This window comes from Rhinichthys klamathensis, unplaced genomic scaffold, assembly GCF_029890125.1.
Source record: "Rhinichthys klamathensis goyatoka isolate OS25496 unplaced genomic scaffold, OSU_Roscu_1.1 h1tg000029l_1, whole genome shotgun sequence".
In the NCBI taxonomy this organism is placed as follows: Eukaryota; Metazoa; Chordata; class Actinopteri; order Cypriniformes; family Leuciscidae; genus Rhinichthys; species Rhinichthys klamathensis.
This window is the reverse complement of record NW_026606579.1, coordinates 5,352,376-5,364,956: the sequence shown is the minus strand read 5'-3', so window position 1 is coordinate 5,364,956 and position 12,581 is coordinate 5,352,376. Positions and strand designations below refer to the sequence as shown.

General features: G+C 36.1%; 1 protein-coding gene and 1 long non-coding RNA gene across 3 annotated transcripts in view; both read right to left on the bottom strand.

Annotated features, from left to right (window-relative positions):
- Nucleotides 1-1,571: 1,571 nt before the first annotated feature.
- Nucleotides 1,572-2,314, bottom strand: LOC130080093 (uncharacterized). The gene is made up of 2 exons (XR_008806651.1): nt 1,655-2,314; nt 1,572-1,612 (listed from the first exon to the last, which is right to left on the bottom strand). It is a non-coding gene; the product is annotated as an uncharacterized LOC130080093 (long non-coding RNA).
- Nucleotides 2,315-2,786: 472 nt separating this feature from the next.
- tulp3 (TUB like protein 3) overlaps nt 2,787-12,581 on the bottom strand; it is a 28,601-nt gene continuing 18,806 nt past the window's right edge. For both annotated transcript variants that reach the window (XM_056245384.1, XM_056245385.1), the window contains 9 exons: nt 12,237-12,399; nt 9,865-10,050; nt 9,181-9,314; nt 7,926-8,117; nt 7,339-7,451; nt 6,110-6,227; nt 5,454-5,552; nt 5,191-5,362; nt 2,787-3,414 (listed from right to left, as the gene is read on the bottom strand). In XM_056245384.1, the coding sequence (XP_056101359.1) occupies nt 3,281-3,414; nt 5,191-5,362; nt 5,454-5,552; nt 6,110-6,227; nt 7,339-7,451; nt 7,926-8,117; nt 9,181-9,314; nt 9,865-10,050; nt 12,237-12,399 (1,311 nt within the window). In that variant the 3' untranslated portion in view covers nt 2,787-3,280. The remainder of the gene's footprint in view (nt 3,415-5,190; nt 5,363-5,453; nt 5,553-6,109; nt 6,228-7,338; nt 7,452-7,925; nt 8,118-9,180; nt 9,315-9,864; nt 10,051-12,236; nt 12,400-12,581) is intronic.

The following is a 12,581-nucleotide window of genomic DNA, read 5'->3' as shown; positions in this document are numbered from 1 at the left end:
TTTTGGTATCTTGCCACTGTTGCCTTGGCTTTTGGCTTGCTTAGTTGTGGACATTTAATTATTCAACAATATTATTTATCTGCCTTACTTAAGGTGAACGAGGACGCAATTTTCTTCTATAAACAAATTTTCTCCTTCCGTTCAATAAAAATAGTTCTTTGTTAAAATCAGTGTGACCAAAAAATATTAATAAATAGTCAGTGCAAGTGATGTAACTGACGTCATCTCCCAAATAGTCTATAATATGAAAAGCAACAAAGGTCTATTTGATGTACCAGTGTGATAATATTGAATAGTGTGGTGTTCACATCTAGTCAAGCTAAAAGACTCAATCTCATCAGGGTGCTGCTGGTGGCATTTTCTCCTTTCTGGTATTGGCTATATTGTGGAATATAATAGATCAAGATAACACATATAATACGTGTTCTGATGAAACTCTCATGTCACTAAAACAAGTTGATTTATGACCTGAGCTGTCATAAATATTCCTACCTGAGTGTGTATGTCAACATAATTAGCTTTATATTCTCCAAGCGCTGTAGAGAATGTTTGGATTATTTATCCAAGGGCATCTTGATAATGTATTTAATCTATTTAACTGGCAAAATTGTTTCACTTGGCGGTAAACACAAACACTCGTGAACTGAAACCGTTCGTCTGAAGAGGTAACCCTAGCAACCACGGCAACTCGAGTAATTTCCTTCAGGTCAGATATTGACAATAAATAATGTAATTGTTTATCACTTTATTGTACATGTTAATATCACAAATATACCATAAAAACCGTTAGTGGTCTGTTTATAAAATGTAATCTTTGAAAACTAACGTTAAGTGTGTCTAACTATGCTAAGCTAAGGACAATTAACGTTGCGCGTGACGAACAGATTGCGCCAGAAAACCTCCTGTAGACATTTAAAAATAAATTCGCACACTTTATAATCTCCACCTTATGTTTGATATTTCATAACTTTCCGAAACTCAATGACATAATTAATTTGTCGTCAGGTAAAGGTGACTCACCTCAGAATCAGAAAACTGAGAAAAGGCGCCATTCGACGCCAGACGTCCGCGCATGCGCACTGCAGTAACGGTTCACTCGTGTACTACGCATGCGCAATCTCAGAAAGACATTGCACTGTTGTATGATTAATACACATGCCACTGATTTTACAGCGTTTACCAGATTGAAATGAAGGTTCATAATATAGACATGAAAATTTAAATTGAGTTAGATACTTTTGTATTTATCTAGAAAAGTGTTTACCAGATTAGAATGAAGGTTAATTTAAGTCCAAGTTATAATATATATATATATATATATATATATAGCCAATCAGGTTGAAAAGGCTAAAAATCTGTGCCAAGGAAGCTCTGGTAAATTTTTTTGGCATTGGATTTATGGATAAACGTGTTGCAGGTTTTGTATTTCCAGCCCATATGATAAAGGATAAAAAGTAACGCAGTTTTCTTTTTTCAAATATTTATGACTTTTAATAACTGTATTTCTACCAACAGTGTCATCATAAAATACAGTTTGTGCAAACAGGTTATCGTTTTAAAATGAAAACAAAAATGTTTTGCTTTTTTTAATATACATATATATCAGTACACTCTTGGCTGACACACACACACACACACACACACACACACACACACACACACACACACACACACACACACACACACAACAGATGATGAATATCAACACACACATCAGTCATATCAATAGCAATACACACTTAACAGGAACAAATGTGCTTGAACTTCCCTTTCTCTAGTTTCTCATGATGTAAACACAGCATTCAGACACTATTTACACTACAGCAACATGTTAAGGCAACTTTCACAATCCATGCAGCAGCGGTAATTACCAGAAGTGTGCATTCTCAAAAGTGTGCGTCAGTTCTCAAAGGTTAACACAAGGGCACGAGAGGGAAGCTGGACGACTGAGACGTGGCCAAAGAGTCCAGCGTTTATCAACATGCAATGTGTTTTCTCAGGGATTGTTGGTGAGCAAATATTTAAAAAGACAAATAATCAACCACATTTAAAATCAGAAGGTGTTAAAATTTTCATATTCTACCATGAATGCAAAAATACAACAACATCATCCGAATAAAAATGTAAATATGAAGAAAACGTATATTCATATCACCCCATTATCAAAAGGAAAAAGAGAAATTATATTGTACCTGAAGAAAATTAAGCGCATTTTAATATCTGTAATTCCCATTTACCGTCATACAATTTTTACTCTATATTACATGATTTTTTGTTGCTGTTTAATTTTCTCCATGCAAAATATAACTTCTTATTTTTTTTCTGGTGAAATCTGACCAGAATTGGTTCTTATAGGGATAGTTTACCCTAAAATTAAAATGAAGTGATCATTTGCTCACCCTAGTGTTGTTCTAGTGCCAAATGCCCTTCTTTCTTTTTCAGACCTAAAAAAATGTCCCGTTCACGCTCGTCTACAATATTTAAAATTTAAGATTTAAAAAAAAAAAGCTGCAAAAGTATCACAGAACGGTCCCATATGACACGTGTCATTTATACCCCACGTTTTCTAAGAATATACAATAGGGTTTGGTAAAGTTAAAAGTAAATGAATCTTGATTTCTCACAACTTGTGTGTTTTTCTGTGAACATGAACGCGTGAGAAGATCAGCGGCCGTGAGCAGGACATTTTCTTTAAATAATACATTAAATCTTGGTGTTTTTTTTACTTACACTTGGATTCACACTTACGACACGGGACCTTCTTGTGATATTTTCACATATTTTTTTAAAGCTTGATTCTGGTCGCTATTCACTGCCATTATATGGAAGAACAACATTTTTTAACATTTCTCCTTTCCTGGTCCAAAAAAGAAAGAAGGGCAAACGGCATTTTAACAACACCAGGGTGAGTAAATTACTTAATTTTCATTTTAAAGTGAACTAACCCTGTGAGATTCTCCCTATAGACGTCCTTCTCAAATCCATCAGACACTTTCATAACATCACAGAAAATATCATGAAAATCTCTCCGTTGCACAATATCCCACAGTGTCTTTTCTATTGGTCCAATTAAAGCATAAATCCCGTGCATCTTCTCTTTTCGGAAAAGAGAAAGCGGGTGAATAACTCGCATGATATCTCACGAATGTTTGATGCGTTTCATTTACAAAAGCGGATTAATTTGGTCCTTGTTTGTGATCTATGGAGCACAAATCCGTAACGAGACGATTGTGCTTTAGTGTCCTGAGTGGAAGAGGTTCGTGTGTGTCGTGTCACAGATTCACTCGCAGGCCAGTTTGCTGTCGAAACTGGACAGGCCGATAGCAAACGCCTGCAGGGCACACATGGGGTAGTTAAAGTCCAGAGTAAAGATGTCCTCCGCCACACGGCCAAACTGCATCACGATGTAATCCGCTGAAAACACACCAACACACAATCACAACAGCGCAGACAAAACCTTCCTGGAAAGTCCATTATACGAAGAGCAGGCTTACCGTAAAACTTCAAATAATAGCCGAGTCCTATATATTCAAATAATAGACGCTTGTCTCTTTTACACGCCTGGTGTGGCGACAGGTTTGGGTAAATAGAGGCCGGGTCTGTTTTTTAGTTTCGGGTTGTATTTAATCTTCTAAAACCCGTCAGAGCGTACGCTTTTTGGCGGCCGCCAAAGCAAATTTTTGTCACGCCAACGCCTTTTTTAATCGGTGAGTGATGTAGAAGAATGACTGCTGCGCTTGACAGGGTATAACGAGCAGAGAGAGAGAGAGCGAGAGAGCGAGAGAGCGCACACTCTCACGTCTTCAAACAACACGAGCGCTGTCTTGCTCTCTCTCCCTCGCGCATATTAATCAAAATCAATTTGCCTTTGGCTAAGCCACACCCTAAAATGTAGATTGACCAATCACAGCGCAGCCAAGAACGAGCTCCCACAGAGGTCCGACACTTTTTCACAGCGCTCCATTGACTTTAACACAGGCGTCTCATATTTTTGGTCTCGGCAGGCTCTTACCGTCGTAGTTTTATCAAAAATATGGTTAAACGTTGTGCGTGGGGCATCTGTAACACAGATACGCGTTTCCCAGAGAGGTTGGAGGGGGGTGTGCGTTTTTTTCCCTTCCCAAACCGAAGTCAAATCCTGACAAGTGTCGTCTAGCACACGCTGCTAATAAATACAGCGTTATACTCGCGTAGTCCGTTTGCTTTGTAATAACGATTATAGAAGTGAATAGAGACCTCCAGCTTTGCATGAACAGTGTTGCTCCTTGATATTGTGAGTCCCAGCCTCCATCTCCGTCTCTTTTGACTGTGACCGGTTTGCTTTTGCCTCTATTTGGATGCCTTGTTGTTCCTTGCGTTTCACCTGTATGTCGTGAATATAGCCTTCAAACGTATATTGCAGCCCCTTTTGCCTACTTCTATCGGACACTTTATTTGCTGCTTTATAAAAGTTTGATAAAATGTCAGCAGGAAGAGCTGTCACAGCATAAGCCATGTTGATACCAGAGCCCTGATGAAGTTTGTTTCTCGGACGTAGCAACAGTAACTAAGGGATTTTAGATTTTTAGAGATTAGAGACTCTAGGCCTACACTCAATGAACAACATCTCAACACTAAATTATAAAGGCCTGTCTCATATAGACGCCTGTCTCAAATACAAGCCGGTGCAGTTCGACGATTTGGGAAAATAAAAGCCCGGGCTATTATTTGAAGTTTTACGGTATTATCGTTAACTGTTAAAGTCCCCCTCTCGTCAATCATTTTTATTCCTTAACTCATCTTTGATCAGCAACATGATACATTTAAACGTTTTTTCCTTCATGCCTTAAAATATCTTGAATGTAACTCGACACCCTTGCCTCATTTAGTATACGCGGTTCTATGAATATGCAAATGACCCCCGCCTCCACTCACTCCCTCAGCTCAGAGATCCACTGGTTGACGATCACACGTTGATCTGATTGGTTACAAGGTCGTTTGTGACGTCAGAAACACCAGCGATTTCAAACCGTGTTTTTGAGACTGTCTTTGGTTCACTGCAGTTTTAAGGAGGAAATACTCAGCAATGCTGTCGACTTATGAACTTACACATGGTTTGTCTTGACGCCACAGACATAAAAACAACATTAAAAGCTTGATTTTCACCACAGGGGGAGTTTACCAGATTAGTTATGGCCTCATGTAACTTACGGTCATTGTCGTGGACGATCTGAAAGTTCTTGACGGACGCCTGAGTGACTCTACCGTGGAAGTTTAACACGTATGACTGAGTGTCGTCGTTCCACACCGGCGCTTTATTATGCAGCTCTATCAGATTGTCCAGGGAATGATTCTGCCATTTACTCAGCAGAGACTCCTGCTCCTGAAACACACACACACACACATTCATGCATCAATCGCAGTCTGCGCTCATAATGACCATCTGATTGACAGCTTTCAGCAGAAACACTCACACAAGGGGGCCGAACCGGGACCCGTTCGAAATTCATGTTCATGCCAGGAATGATCACAGTCATCTTCCGCGGCCCTTTGAAGCCCAGAACATTAGTCTCCTGAAAACACACACACACACACACACACAGGGTTCATATAGATACTGTAAAATGAAATTCAAGGACTTTTCAAGCACTACTTTTTGGTTTTCAAGGACTACAATCAGAGATCGCACTTATCAAACAATATCTTTAGTATTTTTTAAGGAAACTCAAATTACACAGATATAAGGTATCCAAAATACAACTTACAACGTATGTAATAATATATTAAATACAACGTTTATAATGGCTGTTATTGATATCAATAAATAATATTTTATATTATGATGTTGGCGTACTTCGTATCGAGGAAAGGTCTGATGGGGGTTTTCCGTGAAAAGATTGTATTTGTGTTGTTGTTGTTTTTTCCAAAAAATTTAAAATTTCATATATATTGTATTTAAATAAGTCAAGCACTTTCAAGTACCTCTTCGTAAATATGGCTGTTGTTTCAAAGGTTTTCCAGGACTTGTATGTCAAAAAGTCAAAGTCAAGAAATTTAAGAAGAGGACAACAATAAGAAGTGTCCGGACACCGTTGGGAACACACACGCACACACGCACACACACACTCACGTAGCAGATGGCGGCGAGCTCCTGGCGTGTGTTGCTCTCCTCCAGCAGCGCTCCGGGGCTTTTCGAAGGGTTCGTGCCGTTATCGTACACGGTAAACTTCGTCCCCATCAGATTAGACCTGCACACACATGAAGCATGTCATGTTATTACAGCACTTGGATGATTGAGGACAAATGTTTCTTATTTTGGCTGTACAATGTCTAACTCAGGGGGTTTCACTCTTTAAGATGCCATGGATCATCCTCGAGCGATGGACTGACGTTTTAAAGGCATGTTTAAACACCAAATTTAAACATTTTTAAGACATTTTTTTCCCATTCACTATAGCAGTGTACTGTTAGCTTTGTTATTTACTTACGTTAATCAAATTTAACTATTTAGATGAATAAATAAACTTCCAAACTTAAAATTTTATAGTATTTATTTATATTAATCAGATTTTTATAATTTATTTATTTATTTTAATCTAATTTTTACTATTTATTTATAGATTTTTTGCACTGTAGACTGTTTTCTCTAAACTTTTATTTTAAATTGACCCATTTTATATATATATATTTTTTTTAAATGATTTAGGTCTATTTTTAGTATTTTAATACAATTTACATTTATTTACTTATTTTAATATTTTTTTTTAATAATTTTTATTTTTACATTGTTTTTCAATCTAACATATTTTTAACTTGTTTATTTAATCATTTTAATCATTTTTTTATTATTAATTTATTTAAATAATGTTTTTTAAAATTTATAAATAAATAAAATATAATTTTTTATTTAAATAAATGAATCAATCAGATTTTAAAACAATTTCCACTATTAATATGATTTAGATTAATAAATAAACTATAAAAATTTGATCATAATAAATAAATAAAATATAATTTTTTATTTAAATAAATGAATCAATCAGATTTTATATATATATATATATATATATAAAATCTGATTGATTCATTTATTTAAATAAAAAAATACATTTTATTTATTTATTATAATCAAATTTTTATAGTTTATTTATTAATCTAAATCATATTAATAGTGGAAATTGTTTTCTGCAGTAACAAATGCTGTCAAAAGATCAATTGAACAGCGAAACATCCATCAACGGGTTCAAAATGCTAAATATGATCGTATCCCTCAAACCCCATTTGGATGGATGTCACTTGTGATCAAATAATCATCTGAGATGTGACGAGATAATATGAGGTAAAGCAAAAGGTTTTCACCTGAGTTTCCCTATGAAGCTCTCGCCCTCACGGGACAGATCTGTGGCGTCTACAGAGATCAGATAGTTCGAAGTCTTGCTCTTTTTCCTCTTGCGTCCAGCCAATAAAAACACCTGATGAAAGAGAGAGAGAGATTATGGATGTTTCCGGTTCAACAGATCTTTTGACAGCATTGTTACAGCAGAAAATTACTTCCACAATTAATAAGAATTAGATTAATAAATAAACTATAAAAAAATGTGATTACAATAAATAAATAAAATATTAAAAATGTGATTAAAATAAATGAATAAAGTTGTATTGAAATGATTAAATGAACAAAAAAAATTTTTTGATTGAAAAACAATGTAAAAATGACATAAATAATAATATATTTTTTTTAAATAATGCAATAAATGTAAATTGTATCAAAATACAAAAAAAAAATATTGAAATAAAAAAGTAAGCTGAATTAAAATAAATAAATAAAATGGAATAAAAATAAATGATTTAAATAATAAAATAAATAAGTAAATAAATACAAAAATCTGAGTTTAGATGTAGCGTTTTTTGATAAACGTGAGCAGAGTGTGTGTTCAGACCGTCACCTTCTTGCCGTCTTCTCTCTCGAGGTGCATGAAGTATGTTGGGTAGAGTCCGCGGTCCATGCCCTTCTTATCCCGGGAGATGCGGCACTTGAGCGTGACGCCCCGCGGAGCCGGACGAAGCACGAACTCCTCCAGATTATCCACCTCGACGGAGGAGCCCTCGGCCGATGGAGAACTCGCCGGGATACACTCCTGATGGCCAGGGGAGAAACACATTTATTTACATATTTTAAACACATTTTAAGTATTTGTTTATTTTATTTTATTCTATTTTTATTACAATGCATTTTTTATTTTAATCAAATATTTATTTATTTTTTAATAAAAGTTCTATTATGCATTATTTAATCAAATGTTCTCATGTTTTTTAATCTACTGTTTTATTATTTATTTATTTGTTTTAATGCATTTTTTCATTATTTATTTATTTAGTTTAATCTAAATTACTTATTTATTTTAGTCTAATTATTAGTATTTATGTTTTAAACGCATTTTTATTGTTTGATTCTATTTTTATTACTTTTAATTTTAATCTATTTTTTAATAAAAGTTCTATTATGTATTTATTTTAATCAAATGTTCTCGTTTTTAAACCTACTGTTTTATTATTTATTTATTAATTATTTATTTAGTTTAATCCAAATTATTTATTTATCTTAATCTAATTATTAGTATTTATATATTTTAATCTAATATCAGTTTGTTTATTTTATTCAATTTGTATTACTTGTTTATATAACATTTTATTTATTTTAACCAAATTTTATAATTAAATATTTATTTAAGAAAGGTTATACTATGTACTTATTTTAATCAAATGTTCTCACGGTTTTTAACCTACTGTTTTATTATTTATTTATTTGATTTCATTTATTTATTTGATTTCATTTTTTATTTATTTTAATCTAAATGATTTATTTATTGTAATCTAACTATTGGTATTTATATATTTTAATCTAATTTCAGTATTTGTTTAATTTATTCTATTTTTATTACTTATTTAAATCACATTTAAAATTGTATTTATTTTAATCAAATTATTTTAAATAAAAGTTTTATTATGTGTTTATTTTAATCAAATCTTATATTGTAATATAACTTATTATTTGTAAATGAACAAGTTATAAGAAATATAACAGAAAAAGTTTGCTACTAACACAGTTTGTTATGGAAGAATACTGTAACAAATGAGACTTTAGCTTTGAAAAAAGTGCTCAACTAATGGTGTGTGTGTGTGTGTGTGTCTGGCTCTCACCGTGGTGGATTTAGTGCTGGAGGCCGACGCAGGTCGCGTGTTCTCTGTGTTCGGGGAAAGCGATCGGCTTCGCTCTTCGGCTTCATCCTCATCATCCTCGCTGGCCTCATCGTAGTTCATACTGCCAGAGAGTCCTGAGAGGAACAGAGTTTAAAGAGCTCGAGATGAGAAACAACAGCCGAAGATCTGCCATTTACACACAATCTCCTGAGACACACACACACACACACTTCATCATCCTGCACTGTGAGTGTGAGTGTGTGTGCTATTCTTGACATGTTTAAAAATGTCCCCAGTAGAAACATGCCAGTGTTCAGTGTATATCACAGTAATGCACAGTGTCATTTCGTTAACTTTACATTTAGTAAATCTACTTCAAAAGCGAATTACTCCTGGACAGCGATGCCATAGAGATATACAGAGCGACCGCCCTGTTTCTCTGGCGCATAAGGTCTATAGCATCAAATAACGAACTAAGAACAAACTTATTTAAAAAAACGAACACTTAAATTTACACCAGAATGACAAAAACGACCTAAAATAACAGAAAACATCTTTGTAAAAAATTAATTTGAAGTGTAATTTGATTGTTTAGTTCATTAGACTTCATGGGGAGGCGGTGTTTATGAGCTATACTGGGACCAGCCATCGATCGAGACGCTTCGGCTTCACTTTTGGTCTTACCACGTCTCTGCAGCAGTGTGTGTATGTCCGTCTTGGGTTCCAGCAGTGTGTCGGTGTCGGCGTCGGTCTCCGGCTCTTCTGCGGTGGGCGGCGAGGACTGTTGTGTCTGACTGACGGACAGAACCTGGATCTTACTTCCCAGATCCGGAGCCTCGGATCCCAGCAGCGCCGCCGGCCCGTCGATGCCTGACGGACACACACACACATGAAATCACTCACACACACACGACTGCAGGCCCAGATACTAAATGCAAATTTTCAGAGATTTTTTCAGATCTATTTGGCAGGTGCAGAAAGAAAAGCCTGTCATTTAATTTTCTGACTCCAAAAAAACCTTCCCAGAGAGAGCGAAGGACAAACAACAGATACGAGTCCTGAGAAACAGATAAGAGAAGCAGAAACTATTAAACAAATGACATTGAAGCAAAACAGAGGAGGGGAAGACAGGAGTGAATAAGGCTGCGTCTACATTAATCCAGATTAAGTTATGTTCGTTTTGGCTTTCTGAAAATTCGTCCTGGGAAAGCAGAGCTTATTGAAGATACCCTGACGAGTGGATACATTTAAAAATGTTGCTTTCGTGTCGTGGCTGAGACACAAGTCCCCCCTAATAATTAGAAATGTCCAAATTGTTAATAAAAAAAATATTTAATATTCTTGACTCACCGGTCTAACAGTGCTCGTTAATGTCTGAGTCATTGAGATGAATCAAATCAAAGAAGGCGGGGCTTATTGTTCAGTCCCTCCAGAAAAACGCGATTATGCGATCGCTGAATTCAATGCATAATCAGCCAAAGTCCGCATATTTATGTGGGGGTCACATTTTTTCAAATACTCCGCCAATTTCGCCGCATAAATTGCTGATTTCCGCGCAAAATATGCGGGGCTTGCATGATTTCATAATCCCCGCATTTTTGTCGCAAAAAAAGTCACGTATATCTTAGCAGAAAGTTGGAAAATGTTGCGTTTGCTTCACACAAGAGCAGCCGTTTCCCCCTGTTGCCATGGGAACGTTATGAAGTGATGTAATTACGCGACGTGAACATCATCGAAAAGCTGTAAAACAGGAGCACACTTTATTTTTAAATATTTAATTTATTAATTTTTACTGATGTTGTAGCATATTCCTCTAGTAAAGCTACAGAACTTGTTTGACTTGTTAAGGTCTTGTAACGCGTTGTGTCGGGAAGAAAAATAGGGATAGCTCACAGCTGGAGTTATAGCAGAGGCCAGACAGACTCACGGAGGCGATTGGCATCTCACAACTCGCACTTTATTCCCAAATTGAACTCGTAACTGTCTGTCACACGTTCTACCGTCCACATCGTTACTTAATAAACAAAATAAGATAAAATAAGTAGCATCAAACAGAAATTACCCGCACACATGGGGTGTTCGAGGCGCATGGCACAATATAATAACGTTACTGCAGACAGTTCAACAGGGAGCGCGCAGCTCTTAAAGGGGCCACACCTTATTTCCACTCGTTACAGTCTGAAATAAAACAAGATGAGAACTTAAATATTTCCAGCACTTTCTGTGATGTAGTATGCTTGCTTATCATAGGAAGTAATAAGAAATGACTCTTTTCATTAAGGTAGGAGCCTAGTGAGAACAGGGCGCTGGGGAATCACTTTTTTTTCTCTTTTTCATCAAACCTCAGTTTTTCCAAGTTCCCGCAATTTTTGCAAGTTCCCGCAATTTCATTGCAAAAAATTGCATAAATATTTCGCATATTCCATCGCATTTTTAAAGAAAATGGGCCGCGTAATCAAGGATTTTTGCCCGCAACAATCACAAAAAAAAACGGCGCGTTTTTCTGGAAGGACTGATTGTTCACTGAAGACAAGTAGCTAAACTTTAAAGTCCCCCTGTGGTAAAAATCCTGTTTTTAATGTTGTTTATGTGTCTATGTGGGGTTTTTTAATATACAAACCATGTGTAAGTTCATAAGTCGACAGCATTGCTGAGTATTTTCTGCTTAAAACTGCAGTGAACCAAAGACAGTCTCAAAAACACGGTTTGAAATCGCTGGTGTTTCTGACGTCACAAACGACTAAACTGGTTTTATCTAATTGTGTAGTTAAATTTAACAGCTGACAGATATTCAACATAACTCAGAGTCTAACAGAAGGACGGACAAAACCAGTGAAATATCAACTGAGTTCTTGTCATATTTTATTACCTTTTTCTAAACTATAGTGAATAAACTGTGATAATGTGAGAAATGTTGAAGGAGTCTGAATACATTTTGGTTTGACTGTATATACGATGTGTCAGTGTGCACGAGATTGAAAACGCTGTAGCCTCATAAACAGCACAGTGAGGAGTGTCGTGCTTGAGCTCTCAAAGGTCGCGTGTGATGACCTCACCGTCTAGGATGATGTCACTGCCCGTGCTGACGTGTGGCTCGACGAGAAGCGCTTGTTCTTCACTGCGACGGGGTCGTGAGCGCCGAGGACGGCCCTCAGGGTTCGGCTGGACCATCAGCGGCTCCTGGCGCTTCCGTCGCTGCTTCTGCTCCAACAGCGCCCTCTGTGGACACACACACACACACATAAAACACCTCATTCACTCTGTTCCTCATATAAAGTGATCGTGTCTCTTCAGGAAATTTGGACTAAACCACTCAATTAATTCTACGATCTCTTTATGAACTTTTTGAAGTGGTAGTTGCGTAACCTGTCAATGGAGGGATCAGATTTTAATAAAATATC